Here is a 23,506-nt window from a genome sequence, read left to right as displayed (position 1 = left end):
CGCGCATATGCGATGAAACATTGCGCATTCTTCCACGAGTTGCCTAAACAGTCAGCCTACAGACTAGTAGGCCTATGCAGGGACAGATAGATGGGGTGGGGGTGGGGAGGCAGTTAATTGTCCTCAATGCCTCGGTGATATCTGTAGCCTAGCCTAGACGAGTGTATGGGGGAGGGGGGATGATCGGTTTCAAATAGGCTGCAATGGATAGACCCCGAAGCCATTTGCTTTGAGAACGGCTGGCTGATGAGGTTTTGGCTGGATAGCTGGCTCAGCCAAAACCTTAATGCAGCCGCCACAGTTTTCATGACTGATAATGGCTTTAGTTGCCACTTCATGTCTACAGATGTGTATATTGTATTAGATATCAACATACAATGTTATTGTATTGTTTTGGACAACGTTCTGCACGTTTCACTTCAATGTAGACTGCATGCGTTCATTGCGTTGTGAACGCGCAGCAATCTCTGGAAAGCCTAATAGCCTATCACGTTCAATGCTGTAAATCCATCTGTTCCAGAATATTTGGTTCATATCATCAATCTTTGGTTTTGGTGTTTGTGCAACCGGGCCCTGACGATTTAACAAAAGTCTGAGTAACGTAGGAATTAGGAAAGTATGTAGGCCTAAGGTAAGATGAAAATCAGGCTACTTTGTTTCCTTCTTTTCCCCATGTCATTTTCATTGGTCGTCAACTCACTGTGAGTCCTGTGTATCGTAGCAACGAGCACAATACTGATGTGGTGTGTCCAGTGGGAAAATCTCATGCAGGCCTAGTGCGTGTGCGACCCAGCAGCTTGCCCATCCATTTGTTTGTTTGTTTTTTACCTTCCTATCGTGATCGATTCGATTCAATCGATTCGTTTCGTGAGGAAAACCGGACGTCTATAGCCTCTCTGAATACAACGCTCAATGCATTTGGCCAGAGAATCGCGAGTGTGGAGGATGGACTTGATGAAACTTGAACAAAAGACTAAACTGTGTGGAACTATCACAAGCCTCCCTAACTAAAGAGAATCGTGAGCTGAGGGACAAGGTAACGTACTTGGAAAATTACACAAGAAGGCAGAACATTCGAATAGTGGGGATACCAGAAAATATAGTGTTGTCACATAAGTGAGCGCAAAATAGCTCTAAACTAGCTTGTACCGGTGTGCTTTTGATCATGTAAAAATTCTGGGTGACAAAACACGCGTATTTAGGAAAAGTCGTGAACGTAGGGTCCTGGAATTTAATCGAGTGAAAAGATTTTTTTTTTTTTGTAATCGCTGCGGTCAAATGACCGCAGCCCGGCAGTTCTAGGTATATCTAGGTCAAACCCACACGGCGCTTCTAGGAATACGCGTCAGCGGTCAAATGACCGGTGCTTGGCGCTTCTAGTGTTAAAGGTGACATAGAATGGAAATATTTTTTTTCTTTGTTTTCATGAATTATGAGAGGTTGTGCATAAACAAAGAGCTATCATGAACATGAGGCATGGTTGTGCCCTCCTTCATATAAAACTTAGAAATAGCCACTAAAAAATGGGCAAATTAGAAAAGAGCCTGCTTGTGATGTCTGACATCGCAAAGCCATTGAAGTTCAATTGGGGTTGCCAAGGAAGGCGCCATTTAGTCAAACAGACCATTTCAATACCTAGCCTAAATAATATGGTTTTAATTAGTCTTGTAAAATGGCAGTTGAGTTTATTTTTTATTTTAAAAATCAAAGTTGAATATATAATATTTTAACATCAGAGAACACAGTGCAATACTCAATTCATCCATTCTATGTCCTCTTTAAGTGTTGAATTGGGCTAGCACAACAAGATCAAGATCATTCATACCTTTTCAGGTTGGGTAAAGGTTCCAGCATTGCATGGGGTCCTTGGGTCCCAGAGTCGAACTGACCTGTCCCAACTGCCTGTTACCATGACATTGACCTCTGGACAGTACTCTACACAGCGAATTGGTGCATCATGTGTCCCAACAATAGTATCTACAGAAAAAACATAAATACACAAATATATTTATTAATTAATTGATCAATATCTATATATTACCTCTTTTCAATCCATTATTATTAGATATTTCTTTTGTAAAGAAATACATCTATGGCCCCAGTCGTGGCGCGACTGGCTGGGGCACCTGCACCGCACGCCGGCGACCCGGGTTCGATTCCCGCCCTGTGGTCCTTTCCGGATCCCACCCTACTCTCTCTCCCACTCGTTTCCTGTCACCCTACACTGTCCTGTCTGATGAAAGGCATAAAAGCCCAAAAAATATCTTTAAAAAAAAAAAAAAAAGAAATACATCTATACCTCATGTTATATCAACATATTTAATTCACCTGAATAGGCTACAGTAGATAGAGACTTATGGACATCTGCTGTTAGTGTGCAATCGTTCCCTAAACTCACAGTGTTTCAAACCTGGCCCACGCACAGCATTTTTTTGGCCCGCGACGTGATGACTGAACAAGGTAAACAGACATGCGCTATCTATGGCCATGCGTGATTAGGGATCTCTTCACTTCAGTGTTACATACATCTCTGATAGTCATTCACAGTGAGTTAAATGTTATCTATAACAGTCTCATAACAGATCATGTAGCCTACAAAAAACGCAACGTTGATAGCTGTTTTAGCGTGCCGTTTTAAAACTGCTCCGACGTCCATGTCAAATCCATTCCGCTTGATTACAAATGCTACAATGAAACTCCATCTCATTCTCGGGTTTTCATTGCTACCTGCTCCTCACAACACGCATATGCGCACACACACACACAGATGAATGATCGGTCAAATCTAAGCTGACGTAACCGCTGGAAGAGTCTACAAGGACTAACTCAAAACACTTGCAAAATCCTTCTCGTATTAATTAACAGTTTTTGTGAGCGCAATGATACTTTATTAATATTTGTAAAACTGATAAAGGGTGACTGTCCTGCTGAGGTGTCACGACGGCACAGCAAATGAGCTTCAGAAATAGGGATGCACCGATCCGATATTTGGATCGGATATCGGCCCCGATATGAACAAAATAGCTGGATCGGTGATCGGAAAAAATGAGCAGATCCATGGGCCGATCCGAATTTAAGAGTCATTGCACGAGAAAACCAGGCAAAACCAGCAGGAGGTAGGAAGATGGGGGTCGGACAAATCGGCTCATACTTTGTATATGTGATAAGTATGTGGAACTATGAACAGCCATATACTTAAAACCCTCGAACTCTTTTTTGTTGTGGAGTTCTGGGGCCCCTCTCAGAGAACCTCAAAAATCCAACAATTCATGGCTGAAAATTACTGAAATTGCCATTTCTACCCTGATTATCCTGATAAAGATATGAACATGAGCTTTATGTTTCCATAGAGCTTAGGTAGAATAGTTTTAAAGACCAAAAGGTGCACTAGGGGGTTATCTGCACCACTGAAAGCAGAATTTTCATTTCATTTTCATCCTAGCCGTACACTGCGTTATTGCGCCGAGCAGCTTAGTGAGGCCTTCACATTCATCTTTCAAAAATGTGCTGACAGTGGGGATATACCTGATCTATGGAAAACATCAACAGTAATACCCATTCCCAAAATAAAATCTCCCAAAGACCTCAATGATTTCAGACCAATAGCATTAACCTCCCTAGTAATGAAGTGCTTTGAAAAGATCCTCAAAGATACAATCATCTCCCTAACTGTAGGCAAACTGGATCCACTACAATTTGCCTATCAAGCGGGCAAGGGTGTAGAGGATGCAAAGCTCTTCATTCTTGACAAGGTGTATAAACATCTGGAGACACCTGCATCACATGCAAGACTTTTATTTGCTGACTTCAGTTCAGCTTTTAACAAGATGCAGCCCCACATTCTAATTGAACGGCTAGCCTCATATTTTAAGCTACCTGAGCAGATCCTACTACTAGTTTTGAACTTTTTAACAAACAGAAGGCAGCAGGTCTATGTAAATGGAAACACATCCTCTGTCTTGGTATCGAACACAGGCTCTCCCCAGGGCTGTGTGCTATCCCCCCTGCTTTTCATACTATACACTGATAACTGCAGGTCATCTTGGGAGAACAGCTTCTTGGTGAAGTTTTCAGACGACTCGGCCCTGTTGTCTCTTCTCCAGGTTGGTCAATCTGACCATGGCAGAGCTCTCACAGAGTTTGTTACATGGTGCGATGACAGCTTCCTTGACCTAAATGTGTCTAAAACTAAAGAGCTCATCATAGACTTTAGGAAGTGCAGGGAGGATCCAAAACCGAGTGTGATTCATAATAAGGATGTTCAGATAGTCCAAACATATAAGTACTTAGGTACAGTGTTTGACCCACAACTTAAATTCAGTGAGAATACAGACAGCATAATTAAGCGAGCAAACCAAAGAATATATTTATTGAGGAAGCTTAACTCTTTTGGTGTCTGTAAACAAATTCTACACACATTCTATCAAGCCTTCATTGAGAGTCTACTAACATTTTCTTTCATATGCTGGTTTAATGGACTATCTGTGAAAGACAAAAAGAGCTTGAGCGACATTGTGAAGGTATGCTCAAAAATCACTGGCTCCCAGCTAAACAGTCTCTGCTCTCTCTGGGAAACAAGGGTGATGCAGAAAGCAGAGAGGATAGTGTGCCAACCAGATCATGTATTAAGCCATGGACTGGTTATCATGCAGTCAGGTAGGTTTCATGTGCCAGTACGTAAAACCAACCGCTATGCAAACTCCTTCATGCCCTCTGCCATTAGACTGTTAAATGAACATCATGTTAGACTGTTAAGAGAATACACATAATACAGCAATACTGGTTTTTGCACCCTGCTGCTCTGTTCTGTCACTGGTGAATGAAGTGTGTGTGTGTGTGTGTGTGTGTATATATGTGTGTGTGTGTGTGTGTGTGGACAGGAGATGTATGACTGCTGTGGCACTTACTTATTACTTATTTATTTGTCTATTTATTATTATTTTTAACATTGCATACATTCTAGTGAATGCCAATGCACTTTCAAACTTTTAACCCCTTAATGGATGGGTTAGCTGTAAACTGAATTGCCCCTTGGGGATTAATAAAGTTTTCTGAATCTGAATCTGAATCTGAGTTTCTAAGCTATCGTTTATTTTTTCGCGTGTCACTATGATATAATTATTTTTAGATGCAAAAAGTCTAACTGGCTTAGTCAAAGTTTGTCAGATGGCGGCAGAAAATGATTGGCTGGCGAAATTATTTTTCGTTAATGGTAGGCCTAAACATATTGTGATTCATCCGTTTATTTCAGATAGGTTGTTATTAAAAACCATTAACAAAAAATAATTGTTCATCGACGTTGAAAACGGCCAGTAAATTAAATCGATATAAGATTCTGTATTTCGCTCCTGCCAAGATGTGAACACGGGTCTCCGGCGTTGCAGGCAGGAGTATGCGCTGCGCCACATGACATTGTACTAAAATTGCGTTAGGATAGGTGTTTGACTTGACGTAACTCAGTCAGTCCAGCAAATATGTGAGAAAATGCTTAATACATTAGTCTGAGCTTTAAAAGATAGCCTACAAATAGAAGATAAGATATACAACTATGAATGTACGTAGGCATACTCGCCCTACGTACATAAATAGGCTACGACGAAAATATGTTTTACACATGTAGGCCTGTCGCAACGTTTTCAAAACAAACTCGCATTTTACCACTGTAAATCGCCTCCATAGACTATGCCATGTAAATGAAAAATAGTTATTAAAATTAAGCACATATATAATACATATTGCACATATATAAACGATATGTTTTATGGTAAAATATTATTCTCATGCCTGACTGACAGGAAATCCTTGCGACATCTGCTGTGAGAAAAGAGAATAGCAGCCTGGACAAAAATGGCCGAACGCAAGACAACATAGTGTTGTCACATAAGTGAGCGCAAAATAGCTCTAAACTAGCTTGTACCGGTGTGCTTTTGATCATGTAAAAATTCTGGGTGACAAAACACGCGTATTTAGGAAAAGTCGTGAACGTAGGGTCCTGGAATTTAATCGAGTGAAAAGATTTTTTTTTTTTGTAATCACTGCGGTCAAATGACCGCAGCCCGGCAGTTCTAGGTATATCTAGGTCAAACCCCCACGGCGCTTCTAGGAATACGCGTCAGCGGTCAAATGACCGGTGCTTGGCGCTTCTAGTGTTAAGGAACTACTCAATTCACACACACTGGGTAAACTGGCGCGCTACAAACATTAAAATGTCAAATCATATTTATTTCTCTTTGTCGCCATGATATTGGGGGAAACGCGGAGAGGCGAGATGGTCAGTCCTCGTATTTTTTCTTCGCGTTTCGTTATAAGAAATATATAAGTAATAGTTAAAGTCTTCTTCTGTATTAAACAGATAGCCTACGGGACGCTCTTTGTTCCGTATTTTAAGGAACTACTCAATGCACACACACTGGGTAAACTGGCGCGCTACAAACATTAAAATGTCAAATCATATTTATTTCTTTGTCGCCATGGTAGGCCTATTGGGGGAAACGCGGAGAGACGAGATGGTCAGTCCTCGTATTTTTTCTTCGCGTTTCGTCATAAGAATATATAAGTAATAGTTAAAGTCTTCTTCTGTATTCTCTGCCACATTCGACAACAGCATTCAAGTTCCTTCTCAGCACGATGACGTGACTTTGCTTGCTGTTGGCCCAGAACAACATGCTCGAATTCACCAACAGAGTTGGTAGATACGGATGCCTGCTCTTCAGAGCCATCACCACAAAGGAGCACTACAGAGCCTGGTGCAAAACCACCAACTGGGATGGATCGAAGGGCAAGCAAGCACTGCCACACAACGTCAAGACCTTTGTGTTGTCAACACTAAGCAGAAAGTTTCCTACGATGGGGAGAAGTGGCCGCAAGGACTGCATCGATAAGATCAACGAATGCCTTCGCAAGCCCCGAAACCCTGGCGATACATTTTCTTTCCTTTAATTCAATAAAACATTGTTTATCTGAAGAACTTTTCCGAGGTTGTCTTGTCTACCAAATCCTAAACTTAAATAGAGTAAACATTTTATCTTATGAAAAAACTCTTAGGGGGAACAGTTAGGCAGCCCTTCCTCCATTATCGTAGTAGGACTATAGGCAATTTATTAGAGGGGTCAAAAAAAACTCATAAAGTAGGCTAGACTAAATGTGTCACTTTAGTGATTGGCTCTTTCAAATGCAAATTAGGTGGATGGGCTTTTGAATGGGCCTGCTGCAGGTGAGAGGACAAATCCTAAGAATTTATTGTTTTTAGAAAGTGCCATTATCATTGCCATATTCTCTTAAAACATAGGTTATATATTTGAAAACGAGTTGATTAAAGGCTTCTAATGGTGTTTCTATAATATGATAAAAGCAGAGATTGAGATGTGTGTTTGGAACAGTTTTTCAAATCCCCCGGGGATATTTAGACTCCAGGGTGTTAAGCACTCATTCACAACTGTCCCATCGCTAAATGCTCTCTTGTGTTGCGTGATCACACAAGTATACCTGTCGTAGTGTGCTTTTAATTTGATAGGCCTAATTATTATCTCCGCCAAGGATATAACAAAGTCTATGGATTTGCTATCCAGTAGCCTAATAATTAGGCTATGTGCCACGTCCGATTTCGCAAGTGGTGTAGTAGGCTACATTTAAAAATCGACAGCCGCCTGTGAGATTCATTTCATGAAGAGCAATTGTCTTGTGCGATCATTCCCCCTCCCCCACACTCGTCTAACCAGTTCACTACATTATAGCCTATACTGAGGACGACACTTGAGCCCGACACTATGTCAATGTAAAAATGTGTGTGAGTGCGCGCTGAACCACGAATTAACATATTAACTTTTCTTTTCAGCAGACATCGCAAACATAAAATGAATCTCAAAACAGAAAGTCTTTCATTTTTTTTAATAAATCTATGCATTTTGTTTTGATGATTTCCGGAGAGGTGCCTCGACTGGGTTTCGAACCCCGGTCGCTGGCGTACGACTCCTATGCTTCAACCACTTGCGCCACAGTTGGATGTGAACCCTAACAGTCAGGCTTTATTCGGCATATGTACTTGAAACGCCGATCAAAAGTTCTGACATGTTAAACTGACGTTAGTTATTAATTCACCACATGATAACATGCTGTCATATAGCTTGACGCCCAGCAGCCTATGGTAGTCTATGCCTATCTCTGAATCAACATGAACATGCATACGATACATACGTTGCTAGAAACTTATTTTGCGGAGCTAGGCCTGCTAGTCGATGGTTACAATGAATTACCCTCACTGCCCTATCGCATATCTGACCATCCATTGTTACAATGTTACAAAATGCGCGATCTTCTCCATGCATGTAGCCTACGGTTATAAGTAAAGTGACAAGCATAGGCATGTATTAAAGAGATTTCTGTTAAATACATTTTATTTTCAGTCGTCAAAAGTGGTGGGGACAAAATCTGTGATAACAAGTGCTGGCTACCCAGCGTCGCCGTTAAAATGAACATGCCTCCGTTTTAAAATAGCCTACACATTTCTAAGTATTCCTAGCATGTAAATGTTGCCAAAATGTCCATCTTGTCCATCTCTTTCGTCTTCGCCTTGACGTTGACAATAATAGCCTATTCACGGAAATGCGGTCTTGTAACCGTAATGAATTCATGAATTAATCTAAGGTAGCCTTTCGAGTATTTCAGGTTGAATTGAAGGCTATTTCCTTCTGATAGGCCTATATGTTTCTAAAACCATTTTCATTCATTTCAATGGTTTATTGAAACGTCGTTTGATTAATTTCGCCAGTCATCACTTTAATTTTAATGATTAAATGAGACGGATATGCGGAGCATTTCTCTCCCTCTCCATTGACCAAAACGTTGCTCTGGCATCTCTGCTGGACTGACTGAGTTATAGGCTACGTCGAGTGAGAGAGCTGTGAGGTAGGCTGTAAACATTCGAAAACTCTGCAACTGCAATCTAACATGCCGAGCGTCATGTCTCTTTTCTCCGCTTGTCACCAGCGCGGTGTCCTCTGGTTTTTCCATGAGCCGAACCTTCATATTATTAGGGCGGTCTATGTTGCCCCCTTGCGGTTGCAGTTTTCCCGATGCTTCGGAAGTCCCGATGTGCGGGAAAGAAAGGAGCATTCTCAACCCGTACCATCTGTACGCAGCGCAGTTTGAATGAAGTTTCTACGTCGAACGGTTGAAGCTGAATTGAACGCACAAAAAGCGTTAGAAGAAGAATAATAATATCGATAATAATAAGATGATGTCGGATAACAGTAGAGTGCATTTGCATGCACTCTAATAATAAGAAAAGGGATAACAGTAGAGTGCATTTTCATGCACTCTAATAAATCGGATAACAGTAGAGTGCATTTTCATGCACTCTAATAAGAAGCCTAGGAAGAACAGTACAGTGCATTTTCATGCACTGTAATAAGAAGAAGAAGAAGACCGAGGAAGAACAGTACAGTGCATTTTCATGCACTGTAATAAGAAGAAGAAGAAGAAGAAGAAGAAGAAGACCGAGGAAGAACAGTACAGTGCATTTTCATGCACTGTAATAAGAAAAGGGATAACAGTAGAGTGCATTTTCATGCACTCTAATAAGAAGAACTAGAAAAACACTTCCAAGGAATTACCAGTGCATGTAAATGCAAAAATGTAAAAACAAACAAAAAAAAAAACAAAGAAATGTTTTTTCGGTTAGCCTACTAGCCTGTTTGATGCTCATTGAGCTCATTGCAAATCAAACCAGCTAATAGGCTAACTGAATAAAACACCATGCCAATCTCTGGATACTGTGAAGGGTATGTGATGATGTGGGGTTATTTTAATAACAAAGGCCAAGGGAAACTTATCAGGATGCATAGTATCCTGGGTCCTTGAAATAGCTGGCCTTTAAAAATAAAAAAAACCCTACCTGCCTTTATTGGAATTTAACATCGGGGTGCATACTTATGCCCACTGTATCTTAAAGGAAGAACACACATTTATGTACGATACATTCTTCATTGAAAAAAAAAAGAAAAAGAGTAGTGAAACAGAAAAAAAAAAGCATTTTCAGCATTTGGAGTGAGTTTGTTCTGACAGTTCTTTAAAGGTCTCTGAATGGGGCATTGAAAAACATGAAGTGGCTGTTACCTAACAGTACACTGAATCAGAGCACACACACACACACACACACACATACATACGCTCAAGCATGCACACACACACACACACACACACACACACACACACACACACACACACACACACACACACACACACACACACACACACACACACACACACACACACACACACACACACACACACACACACACACACACACACACACACACACACACACACACACTTTTGGCCGCTTTTGAACCCAGATTGATTTGGATCCAGAAGATTGTTCTGTGAAAGGAATTCAGAGACCTGTTTTGGAGTCTGTTCCGATGTCTCTAGATAGAAAAGGTAGGAGTGAGACAGGACGAGCATGTGGTAGGACGGCTACATGTCAGGAGTCCAGATACTTCATTCTCGGAGAGAGGCGCAAATGCTGAAAAAGAGGTTGTAGGAGTTTGTAGGAGTTCACTATCTGAGCTGTGTCATGTTTCGTGTCTTGTGGGCATGTAGAGAATTGACTGCTGATTGACGATTGCTGATTGTTTGTAGAAAATGAGGCAAGGGAATCCTCTGTAAGGCTGGACTGAGGAGGAGGCGGCTGAGGGTTGAGTAGTGATTTGAAGGTTGAAAAAAGTTTAATTAGGAGCATGCTCCAATGCCATCAAGCATGTTGGGTCATGCAAACTACTGAGTACCAAAGTTGCTGCAATGAAATTTGGGCAAAATGGACTAGCCTGCCACATAATTTTGTTCTTTGATTTTAGGGGGGGTCTTTGAATTCAGTCCTCTGTAGATTGGTTATTTTCATCCCCCAAAAACAATGTGCCATCATTTTGTTCCTAACACATTACCCAGTCCATATCAGTATGGACATCCGGCATGCTATTTTTTTCTCATGATATCTGATATGCTTTCAAAGTGTTCCTTTTTGTGAGCAGTGTACAGTAAGAGTTAAGGTTTGCTCAGATAGACAAGAAAGTAGAATATACATTTACTGATGATGGACCATAGAATAACGGCCTTATTCTCTTACACTTGGTGGCCATATTGGAACCCTAACAGATTATACTTGATGTCATGTGATCAAATTACCTTTTAGAACGTTGAAATTGTTTTTGAATGATATTTCTATCATGAATAGCAATAGAGATGGTCGATATTTTTACATTTGGTAAATGGCCAACATCAGGTTTGTCTAAAAATCAACTCAATCGCTTCCTTGACCCTGAAAATGAAGTGTTAAAACTTAATTTTGACTGATCATCTCAATTATTGAGACAATATAAATGAAAAACAGAAATAGTAGGCTATAATCTGCATAAAGTGTGCTTTCATAAATATCAGAAATGCCGTATTTTCTCTCTTTATATCAGGATATGATATAATGCAGATATACAATAGTATAATCCTCGGGTGTTTCAAGGTAGGCTATTGCAATGTGTTTTTATAAAATTTAAAATATCTTGATACGAACCAAATGAGTTTGGTGTATCGTTACAGACATAATAATCTCACAGTCATGAATTCCATAAGTATGTAACCATGCCAGTGCAATTTAAACAAGTTTAATGGATTCATAGACCCTGAAAACATGGGGTTAGACACCAATATCACTTGGCTAGGTCAAAAAATGAAGGAGTTAGCATATTTTAAGGGCTTTCTGCCCATCTTAGACGCCATCTTGAAAATAGCACCTTTCCCATGGTCAAACTTTGGTAAACTTTTAGTATGTTACCAAGGACACCTAATACTACAAAAAATAGCTGAGAAACCTTTTGTTAGATTTTTTTGGGGGTTAGGTGTTTTTTTCTCATATATGCAGCCGCCTATAAGAAAATTGGTGTCCTTAAAGGTTGGATTTTTACTTTGTTTAAATTAAGACAATAAGATCAATTTCCACAAGATGATTTTCTATTCCTCCGTTTAGTCAACTTTAGCATGGGTTCAAATACTTATTCTCCCCACTGTAGACAGACAGACAGACAGACAGACAGACAGACACTTTATTGACCCCCAAGGGGAAATTCAAGGTCCCAGCAGACACACAACATACACTACAATGTAAACAGGATGATAAAAAGCAAATCAACAAATCAACATGAACAGTAAAATACTAAAGATAAAGATACACATGAATGTACTGCGGATTGGTACTGTGATCCAGTATGAGGTGTGTCAAGGTGGTAGTGCAAATAATTCCAACAGCAAAAAATGTGTCATGTTAAGGCAGCCGTGGCCTACTGGTTAGGGCTTCAGGCTTCTAACCAGAGGGTTGCCGGTTCGATCACCCACCGAGTAGGAAAAATGTGGATGGGTTGTGCACTGCTCTACCATGCCCATGTAACCTGCGTTGTGTGGAACCACCGCGGTCCAGCCCTAGCACACGCCCGGACTCGAACCCACGAAACAGCAGCACCTCGGATCGGGGGGCGAGCGCGCTAACAATCCAGCTAAAAGCCCAGGCTACTAGCTTTCATGCCAGCAGCGCTCTTGAAGCGTCGGGGAGTGAGGTTTACTAACGTTCTACAGCATAGCTAACCAGCTAGCACCCGTTACACCCACATCCACAGCTGAGCAAGGTACCTAACCCTTACTGCTCCCTGAGCACCATTGTAACAAGGCAGGTTACTGCTCCAGGTTAGTGTGTGCTTCACCTCACTGTGTGCTGTGTTTGTTCACGAATTTCACAGATGGGATAAAAGCAGAGACCACATTTCTTGTATACGGAGGACATACCTTGATCTGTATTCAAATCGTGCATTTTCAACTGTGCATCCAAGCCCCCACTCCAGGCATGTGTGGGATCCTTTAATTGGATAAAAAAAAAAAACATTCAGTTTTAGATGCATAACTCTTAGAAGCTAGTCAATTATTGATATTTGTTTACTAAAAAAACGATCAAACCACTTACATAAAAGGCACAATCCAACACTGGAGCAAGATGCTGATACTTCATTCTCAAAGAATTGCTCCCAACATCATACAGACGTACAGTGGAGTCCCACGAAGAGACCAGTAAAAACTGTGCCGTACTGGGACTGAATTTCACAGCTGAAATACTGTCTTCAGGACCTTGGTTGAGTTTAAACTCATTTGACCCCGTCATCTATGGCAGAGATAAGAATGTGGTTTGAACAAACATTTGCAGGTTAAAATCAGAAACATTAATTAGGTCCCTATGATTTCCATGATGCGGAAAACGCGGACAGAATCACGGAATCTACACATGAAAATGGAATTCTCTTATATGTGGAATCGCTCAGAAGTTGCATACATTTTGTTGACACATTCAACAAACTTTTTTAAAATTAGTATAAAAAAAAAATGTCTCTAACAATGGCACATTTGCCCATGGTTTAGGTAAACATGTTGCCTTGTACCCATCTCGAATATTTACGTTCACGTTGAGTTTATTGATGGATGCGTGACATGTCGAAGCGAGTGGCTCCTGATAAGCCAACGGTGGCGTGGCAACAAATAGAGATGCATGATATATCAGTGGCCGATATATTATTGGCCGATCAGTGACATTTTTAAAATATTATCGGTCCGATAATTTCGGACGATAATTTGCGCCAATATTTTTTAAAGCCCTAATTTCCCAACTGCATAAGGCCCGTCTGGCTGCATGCTACTTGTTTGGCTACCTCTTCCTCAAAATAATGTCAGCCGTGTAGATGTATAACAAGATCTGCGTTGAATCTATGCTGCCCCAAATCCTCTCCTGAACGGTCTTCATTTTAACCTAAGCAGAGAGCGAAGCTCAGCCTGCTCAGAGCGAATTGTTTCGCTGGTGTGTCTGCACTTTACCGCCGCCCTAGTCGAGGAGACAAACAAAATCTTTGGTTGGACAAATCATTAGATAAGTAGTTCTAAGTATTATATTTGCATTTTGTCCGGTTGGGTTTTGTAATATTACCGCTGCAGCATTGCAGGTTGTGCGCAACAAAATGTACTTTTACACTGAACAGCACTCTGCTAATTTGCCCGTCTTTTTTGCGGTTCGGCTCGAGCATTCATACTGGAGGTGGCACATTGGGGATCAATTAGCCTACAACAAGATACAGTCCGAGGAGTTGCAGCTTTACTTAATTAACCGCTGCTAAAACTACAAAATTATTTCCAGATATTAAAATACATATTAAAAAAAATATTAATCACCCAATCACAAATTTTTACATTGAAACCATATAGTTAACTCATTGCCTGCCAGCCATTTTCAGTGCAGAGCGCTCCATACTGCCAGACGTTTTACAGCATTTTGACTGCTTTTCTAAGATCCACCGAACAGAGAGTTTTATGATTATGTAAACACACAAGCTACCAAATGAAAGAGTAGACTCTCTTTTTTCACCAGGAAAAACGGTTTGTTTCTATCGTTTACCGTTCTTTAGTAATCGTCAGTAGAGCATGGGTTAGTTTTGCTAAAAACACTGAGAAAAATGGAGAAAACGATCTTTTTGTGAAAATCATTTTTTTAACATTAGCGTTTCAGTAGTATGTCAACCACGATTGCACTGTTATCTCGTCAGTCTAGTCAAGGTTGCTAGGGACTCTGATGGTCGCTATAGACTCTGAACAGGACGGTAGACTTAGCAAGCTAGCACTAGCAAAGTTGTTATTAGTCTATATAGCAATATCCAATGTAAATGGATCATACCATCTTTCCTCTGCCATGGGAGTCAATGGTAGCCCATAGAACCGACTGGTCGAAAGTTGTGAAATTTGGCACACTGATTAGGGACATGGTCACATTATTCATGTCACCAATTTTCATGTTGGCACCTCAAACTCTCTAGCGCCACCAACAGGTCAAAGTTGGACGTGCGTTCACACACGTAACTTTTGAACCCTTGGGCCAATTTTCAAAATCCAGGTATCTTTGTAATCCTTGGACCAGCCCGAGTTCAACGCACCCTGTGGCGTCATTTTCCGCCATGATGGATTTTCCGCCAATTTGGATTTTATCAAAAACACTTCAAATGTATCAGGGATCACACATTTTGTCCGATCGACACCAAACTTAACACAGAGCATCCTCACACCATGGTCTATTCAGTTTGTGCTTCTCGTCTACGGAACTTTTACCGTTGGCCAATAACAGCCAATCGAAATTCGCGGCGAAGCCGCCAAACAAGAAGTGGGCTCATATTTAGTAGCCAGAATTAAATTTAAATCCCTCACTCTGGCCTATAGGACACTGACTGGATCTGCTCCCAGCTACTTCAGTTCTTTAATCACGATGTACATTCCCAACCGCCCATTGCGATCTTCTGAGGAGCGTCTGTTATGTCGACCAACCATACATGCTAGGTCAAATTGTAGATCCTATTCTTCAGTGGTTCCGTGTTGGTGGAATGAGTTGCCCAGTGCTCTCCGTTCCAGCAACAGCTTTGGATCTTTTAAGAGGGGTCTTAAGGCATATTTATTTAATATGCACTTAGTCCTTTGAGTTTGTGATGTGTTATGGTTTGTATAATAGTATTGTTTTGTTATAATTTGTCTATTGATAGAATTTGAAATTTATTTTGCTATTGTCCTTAAATTTAGCAATACCATGCTTTAGTTATTATTATTATATATAATTAACTGAGTGACTTATTGATTGCTATTCTCATTTCACTGTTTTATTTCTCATTAGGTTAGTGCTTAAAATTATTGTTTTACTGATAATATTACTATTCTCCCTAGTTTGTAATTGTTCACTGTTAATTTGATTTGTATTGTTATTTGTTTGTATGTCGCTTTGGACAAAGGCGTCTGCTAAATAACCATAGCCATAGCCATAGCCATAGCCATAGCCATAGCCATATTTCAGCAACCCTTGCACGCATCAAAACCAAACTTGGTACATGGACTTAGGACCCCATCAGGAGGAGGCTCAAGAAATGTGGTGACCTTTGACCTCTAGGGGGCGCTGCAATTAGCAAAAAGGCATTTTGGCCTGTAGCTGTTCATGTGTTTGAAATTAAAACTTGCTACTGGTTCCTGGTTATACTGTGGGAGGTCCTCAGGCTGACCCAGCTGAACTTTTGACGTCAACGTAATTAATTCGGCCGCCATTTTGGATTTTATCAAAACCACTTAAACATTTCCACAGGTTGTACAATTTGTCCGATCTTCACGAAACTTCACATGGATGATCTTCAGCCTGAGTCTAATATAGGCCTTGATTTTCCTAATGATGTCTTAAACCGTTCTCCCGCAACAGCCAATCGAAAATAGCGGAGAAGCCAACAAACAGGAAGTGGGCTTGCATCTCAGCCAATCTTGGGTTGTTCGACATCAACATTTTTTGTGACTGCTTAAAACTATATACCTGACTGAACAGCATTGAGTTACCATGGCAACTCTGGCCTTTTTACCTGCCTGCTTGGCCCCCACATTGCTGCTTGCAGCTATATTTATTATTCTTCTCCAGTGGAAGTCTATGGCAGCCCATAGATCCATACAGTAAAATGTTGTGAAAATTGGCACACTTAAGGCCTATTCGGACGGGATTAGTTTTATGGGGGGACGTACAGTAATGCAGGTTTATCATATGACCTCTGTAATATAAATGTCCTATTCGGACGGGACTAGACATCTCTGTCATTTTACTTGACATGGGAGGAGTAACTACGTTTACGTTCTGCCGTCACATCTTCGTCGCTGTGCACGTGATACTTTGCGTCAGGTACGTGCGGCATTTTCAGATTTGAAAGACTACAAGTTGGTTAAACTAGCAAACGTTAGCTTTATGTTATGCCATAGGTAGTTTGAAATGGCTAACAATATCAAGCTAATAGGCAAACTAGCAAACGTCCTATTAGGAGCTACACAGCATGTCATGTTTTCATTCAGACTATGGTGGAATTGTTTTCCAATCAGGATGTGACGAAATATTACAGACATCTTTACAGAGGGTCGCGTTCGCACGGGATTAATATTACCTAAGGTAATTTCTCCGGACCGTTTTACGGAAGGTAAAAGTGTCTGTAAATGTCACCGACATACTCCGTTATGTTTACTGACATGGCGCGTCCGGACGGGACTACATTACCTGGTAATTATTACTTTACCTGATGTCACCCCATAAAACTAATCCCGTCCGAATAGGCCTTTATTCTACTCACAACTCTAAGCACTTTCACCAATTTACAGACTCCAGACCTCAAACCTCTAGCGCCACCAACAGGTCAAAATTCATCAATTTTTCAACAACATTAATGCAAATATCTCTGAGATGCTTTGACCTATCAAGCTGAAACTTGCTCAGTGTATTAAGGCAAAAGGTATGGCCCCACCCACCAATTAACAAGATTTTTTCATGAACGCTGTAGCGCCACCAACAGACCAAGGTCAAAACTTTCAAAAGGTTTCACAGGTCACAAATTTCATCCGATTCTCACCAAAATTTGCACACACCATCTTCAGACCATACCTCCTTATTGCATTGCTTTCTGGAAGAATTGACAAAATTATTTGCCCTTAACAGCCAATCAAAATCGGCGGCGAAGCCGCCACACAGACATTAAACCTATATCTCTATGGAAGCCATAGAACCATAGAGTAAAACGTTCTGAAATTTAATACACATATTCCTCTATGAACAATGACCACTTTCCCCAATTTACAGACGCCAGACCCCAAAACTCCAGCGCCACCAACAGGTCAAAATGTATACATTTTTCAACAACAATAATGCAAGTAGCTCTACAATGCTTTGACCCATCAAGCTGAAACGCTCAGTGGATTAAGGCAAAAGTAATGACCCCACCCACCTATTAACAAGACTTTACCATTCAGGCTGTAGCGCCACCAACAGGACAAGGTCAAAAAGTTTCAAAAAGTTTCACAGGTCACATATTTCATCGGATACTCACCAAAATTTTCACACACCGTCTTCAGACCATGACTTATAATTGCATTGCTTTGTGGAACAATTGACGGAAGTGCTCGCCTGTAACAGCCAATCCAAATTGGCGGCAAAGCCGCCACACAGGAAGTGAACCTATATCTCAGCAAGGCTTTCACGTATCAAGACCAAACTTAGAACATGGCCTCAGAACCCAATTAAGAGAAGCCTCAACAACTTTGGTGCCCTTTGACAACTGTGGGGGTGCTAGAGCAGGGCTGTACGCTAAGCTTTTTCACTAGGAGCACAGGTGCTCCTAAATGAAAAAGTTTAGGAGCACAGAAAAAAATTTAGGAGCACTATGAAATTTCCTTGAAAACCTTCTTGCCTTAAGCAGGATACAGATCATTCACAGCAGTGGCAATCAGTCTCTGCTCAAACCCTACACACACAGAAAATGGCTCGTCTTATTTCTATTTTATATTTTGAATTCAGAATTTGTATACATTTTGTTAACAATTTATAGCATTTTAGGATCTGCATAATTACTTATAGCTTAAAATATTCAGTAAACTGAATACTTCATATTGATTACACTTGTCTTTAATGATATTACAGGGGTGGTGTGTAGGTCTAATTGAGTGCCTGTCACTTTAAGATGTACGTGAACATAATTAGGTTTCATTCGGTTTTAGGAAAAGAGTCAAGCATAGTTCAAGGATACATCATGTTTTCATTAAATAACTTAAATGTTCAAAAAACTAACAAAGGTAAGGACAAATATTTCTGGTGTAATAGAAAAGATGAGTGTCCACTGTCCAGTAACGTTAACTTGATTTAGCCTACCATGGCATGGCATCATGAGTTGTCACTTTTTCCTTGGTCATGTTTAATTGGCTGGGTGCTTAACTTACTCTACCATGACTCGTCTTGGAGTTTGGTAGGCTATATCTGTTATATCCAATGAGTGACAACCACTGCTCAAAATAAAACGTTACGGTATTCTCCTGATAATGTTAGTGGAATGGATTTCATGTGAACGTAACCTCCATACAAAGACGCAGAGTGGCTATATGATGCGCACATTTGCAATGAAAATGTTCTGCCTTTTTAAAGCAGGTGTAGCTTACACCAAATCGTGGTTAAATCCATCATTTAGACAACAGAATCAGTCGGATTTCTTTCATAGAAGTCAACCAGGCCTATGTCAAATGCAGGCTGGGGTGAAGCTAACACGGTTTCCACACCGTGTTTATCAACCGTGATAATAATAATATTTGAAATGAACACGGTAATTGTAGGCTATATAGTCAACATTCTTATCATGGTTTGCCGTTTCAACGGTAATCGCTACAAAGTCACCAACTGATAACGAACAGATTGAAGAAAAAGAAGAATGGTTTTGGAGTGACATTTCTTGCGTGTGTGAGAGACAGCGAGGTTGATGCTGAAAGCGTGAGTTTCCAGCCAGGAGCGTTAGAGTTGTCAACTATGAAATTTGTATAGCCTACAGATGCGCGAAAATTGTACTAGCCTACTTTGATCCACTTGGTGTGGATTTTTAGGAGCAAAATGCGAATAAAAGGGTTGAATTCAGTACTCGCACCTGTGCTCCCATTTCATATTTTCAATTAGCACTAATATATATTTACTCACATTTGCGACGAGCTGCTCGCAGTGTACAGCCCTGTAGAGTAACAGGAAGTAGGCTCATATCTCAGCAATGCTTACGCATATCGAAACCAAACTTGGTATATGGACTTGGGACCCCACCCTGAGGACGCACAATAGATTTGGTGTACTCTGACCACTAGGGGCGCTATAATTAGCAAAACTTTCTCGTATCAACACCAAACTTGGTACGTGGACTTGTGAGCACATCCTGAGGACCTACACTAAATTTGGTGACGTTTGAACACTAGGGGCGCTATAATAAACAACACTTTCACCTATCGAAACCAAACTTGGTAAGTGGACTTAGGAACACATCCCAAGGACACACACACAAAAAAAAAAAAATGGAAATTAATTTTGGCTATTTTCTTCACATCCACTCTCTCTCTGTCTAAAACCCAGACACAAGCACCATTTGCACACGCCCACTCTCCCATGTCATGTCTTTTGACCACTAAGGGGGAGCTATAATCACAGGAAGTCAGCGGGTCCCGCTGGTCCCGCTTTTATGAAATTATTTGGCCCAGCCCGCCCCGCACCACTGTATCTATTTTGACAACCCGTCCCGCACCCGCGGCCATTACATAGATATACTGGGCATTGTAAGTGCTTGGAAACATTGCCCAGTAAACTGGCAACAATATAGCCTAGGCTATGATTATGAATATGAACGATAGATCAGGTCATTAATAACAAGATTATACACATTTTAAAGATTTAGAAATACAAAGCAAAAACCTACAAAGCAGCGTTTGTAATCTAGGCTAAACATTATACGAAAATACGTCCGAAATAAAAGATTTGTATACGAGATTGAGACGACTGAAAACGGAGAAGAAATTGAAGACAGACGTGTTGTTAATTTGCTCCAGGACAGATAAAGATTTATCAGTTTGGCTAACTTACTTGTAGGCGACTTAATGTAAATGGACATTTCAAATAGCCTATTCATGACAGTCAAACAAAGTTATGCATGTTTGTGCAAAGTAACGTTATGTGGAGCCATATGGATATGGAGGAGGTGGCTCGTTGAATTGAAAAGGTAGTAGGCTAAGGAATTGTTTGGGAAATAATAACGTCATTATGCTGAGGAAAACAACATTAGCACTTGCCATTGAAAGCTAGCAGCCTAAGTTCCTGTTGGATCCTGCAGCAAGCTGGCAACCGCAACCGTTTAAAGACGTCAATGGCAGTAAATGAGTTAAGAGATAATTTCTTTACCCGCCCCAACCCGACCTGCGGGGTCCGCGGGTTACGAGACGACCCGCGCATCACTAGTGCACACACAATAAGCTCTGCTTCCATGTTCATCCAATAAGGTGGCTTGCTATAAGGTATGTTAAAATGGCTTGCCATATGAACTGCCAGGTCATGGACAACGCATTTCCACCTAATGTAATGTTGAGGGACTCTGCTTTCAAGTTCGTTCAGTGTGTTCCCAAATGCTCCAAGAAATCTGATGTCTTCCCCCATAACACAATAGTTTTTAAATATGTTACATATGCTGATGTTGGAGTGTTTCGATTCCTAGCGCTTGTAGGCATTTTAACAGCAACTACTGTATAGCCAATGCGCTACCCCTGTATGTGCATCTTAATTAGCGGTACCGTACGCCGGAGATGGTTAGCCTATTTGACAGCTCAGGAATATGGCAGAGGTATGTTTGTAACTTGCATATTTATAGTTTTGCAAGCTAACATTTAGCGTGATCTTCATATTCGTTGTGATACTATATTGGCCTCATGCATATGAAAAGATAATGTCATGTCATTATGTTGTAAGGAACACACCATGAAACAAAGTTTTCACATTACAACTTTGCTGATAACATGTCAAATAGATCCCAGTTGGCGCATTAACAAGGTTATTGTTGTGTAAAGTAGGCTATACTGTTGATGTTTCATAGCCTTTTGTGTAGTTAATGCTAGATTTTGACAAGAGCTTGTGATATTGCTTTAAAGTAACCTACTTGACATGGGCTCACGTGAGCTCTCAAACACTGTCCAACCTGTGTGGTGCATCCCTCTGCTTTAGGCATCTAGTGTTTATGTTGGCTAACTGTATCTGGATGTGGTGCTACCAGAGCAAGTTGTTAGATATGGTGCATGACGTGCAGTGATGCATGTTTTTTGTTTTTTTTTTGAAAAAAGCCATTTAGATGAAGCACCGAAATCCACGATGTTATCTGGTGTGGTTACTACCGTTTGCGTCGGAACCGGTGCCATACTAGAACCATGTTTCGGTGCCCAACCCTACGTGGATACGGTCGAACATCGGTCAAACAGTCATCGGTTAACATCCCTAACTGAAAGCACTATGAACACAATGAACACAATCTTGACCAGACTGTTGGCGTGCTCAAGGTGCTCTTGAGTGCTGTTAATCAGAGATAGCAGTGCATCCTCAACACCTCTCTCTGCACGATAAGCAAATAGGTTCGGGCCAAAAAGAGGTGAAACTTCACGGAGAAGTTGCTTTGAAATATTTTTTTCAAAACATTTCATGACTGCGGAGGTGAGGGCAATTGAGGTCATTGAGTTCCTTAGGTCTGTTGTTTTAGGCACGGCCACTATTAGAGATTGTTTCCATAGGCTGGGAATGACACCGGTATGCAATGACAACTGGAATAGCCTATGGAAGGGGCTGTGCTAACTGATCTGCAACACATTTTTTATTGTTCTACAGCTATGCCATCAGGTCCATAGGCTTTACGGGGATTTACAAGACTGATATAAGATCTGACTTCATCCATAGAGATGTCGATATCCACACCCTTCTTAACCCAGTAGCAGAACCAGTATCAGCAAAGATCCTTAAGGCGGAGCAAGATACGTCGTCGTAATTCATGTCTATGGGCGCAAAACGGGGATCACTTCCTCTGCATAAAGGGGGTGTGTCATGCGTGTCATGTCCATAGACTTCAATGGAAAAGAGGCGGAACAGCTCTGCATAAAGGGAGATTTTGCCCCCCTCCCTTTTGCGATTCGGGTTCCAGGAAGTGGCTTCTCATGAAGTATCTTGCTCCGCCCTTAATGATCTTTGGTATCAGCTCCTTTGTGCAAGGAGGAAGAGTAGGAGTCCTGCTAGAGCCCTACAGAATGATCTCCAGCAGGCCGCTGGTGTGAATGTCTCAGATCACACTGTCAGAAACAGAATTCATGAGGGTGACCAGAGGGATCGATGGCCTCTAGAGGGCCTGTGCTCACTGCTCAGCACCGTGGAACTCAATTGGAAATAAAGCTGCAAGCAGCAATGTGGGGGCCAAGCAGTAGGCCGGAGTAACCACGGCAAATCAACGCTGTTGGCTCAATGTGGCAATGAGACATATGGCCGTAAGCAGTCAGAACAAGTTTCATGTCAAACACGTCAAAAGTTACAAGCCAACTTGCATTTTTGCTAATTGAAGCTATCCTAAAGGTCAAAGGTCACCAAATGTCTTGAGCATCCTTATGATCGAGTCACGAGTCCATGCACTAAGTTTGGTTTTGATAGATTCAAAGGTTGCTGAGATATGAGCTCACTTCCTGTTTGGCAGCTTCACACCCTAGAGGTCAAAGGTCACCACATTTATTGGGCTTCGTCCTGATTGGATCACAAGTCCATATACTAAGTTTGGTGTTGATAGATGCAAAGGGAGCTAAGATATGGGCTCACTTCCTGTTTGGCGGCTTCGTCGCGAATTTCGATTGGCTGTGACGGGCAAACACTTCTGTCAATTGTTATAGAAATCAAAACACTAACAAGGCATGGTCTGAAGATGGTCTGTGCCAATTTTGGTGAGGATCAGTTGAAATTTGTGACCTAGGGAAATGTGTCAGTGTTTTTGATTAAATCCAATATGGCGGCCAAATCAGTTACGTTGATGTCACAAGTTGTCATCTGCCGACATAGGTATCTTCCAAAGTA

The 23,506-nt window shown here is 41.1% G+C and overlaps 1 protein-coding gene across 2 annotated transcripts in view; it reads right to left on the bottom strand.

The window, feature by feature from the left end:
• Nucleotides 1–23,506, bottom strand: part of bub3 (BUB3 mitotic checkpoint protein) — a 67,853-nt gene that overhangs the window by 16,973 nt on the left and 27,374 nt on the right. For both annotated transcript variants that reach the window (XM_062525598.1, XM_062525599.1), the window contains exons 2-4: nt 13,001–13,195; nt 12,826–12,895; nt 1,826–1,977 (exon numbers count right to left, since the gene is read on the bottom strand). In XM_062525598.1, the coding sequence (XP_062381582.1) occupies nt 1,826–1,977; nt 12,826–12,895; nt 13,001–13,195 (417 nt within the window). The remainder of the gene's footprint in view (nt 1–1,825; nt 1,978–12,825; nt 12,896–13,000; nt 13,196–23,506) is intronic.

This window comes from Sardina pilchardus, chromosome 22 (genome assembly GCF_963854185.1).
Source record: "Sardina pilchardus chromosome 22, fSarPil1.1, whole genome shotgun sequence".
NCBI classification, from domain to species: domain Eukaryota; kingdom Metazoa; phylum Chordata; class Actinopteri; order Clupeiformes; family Clupeidae; genus Sardina; species Sardina pilchardus.
Note: the sequence above shows the minus strand (reverse complement) of the source record. Positions and strands in the feature narration are given on the sequence as shown.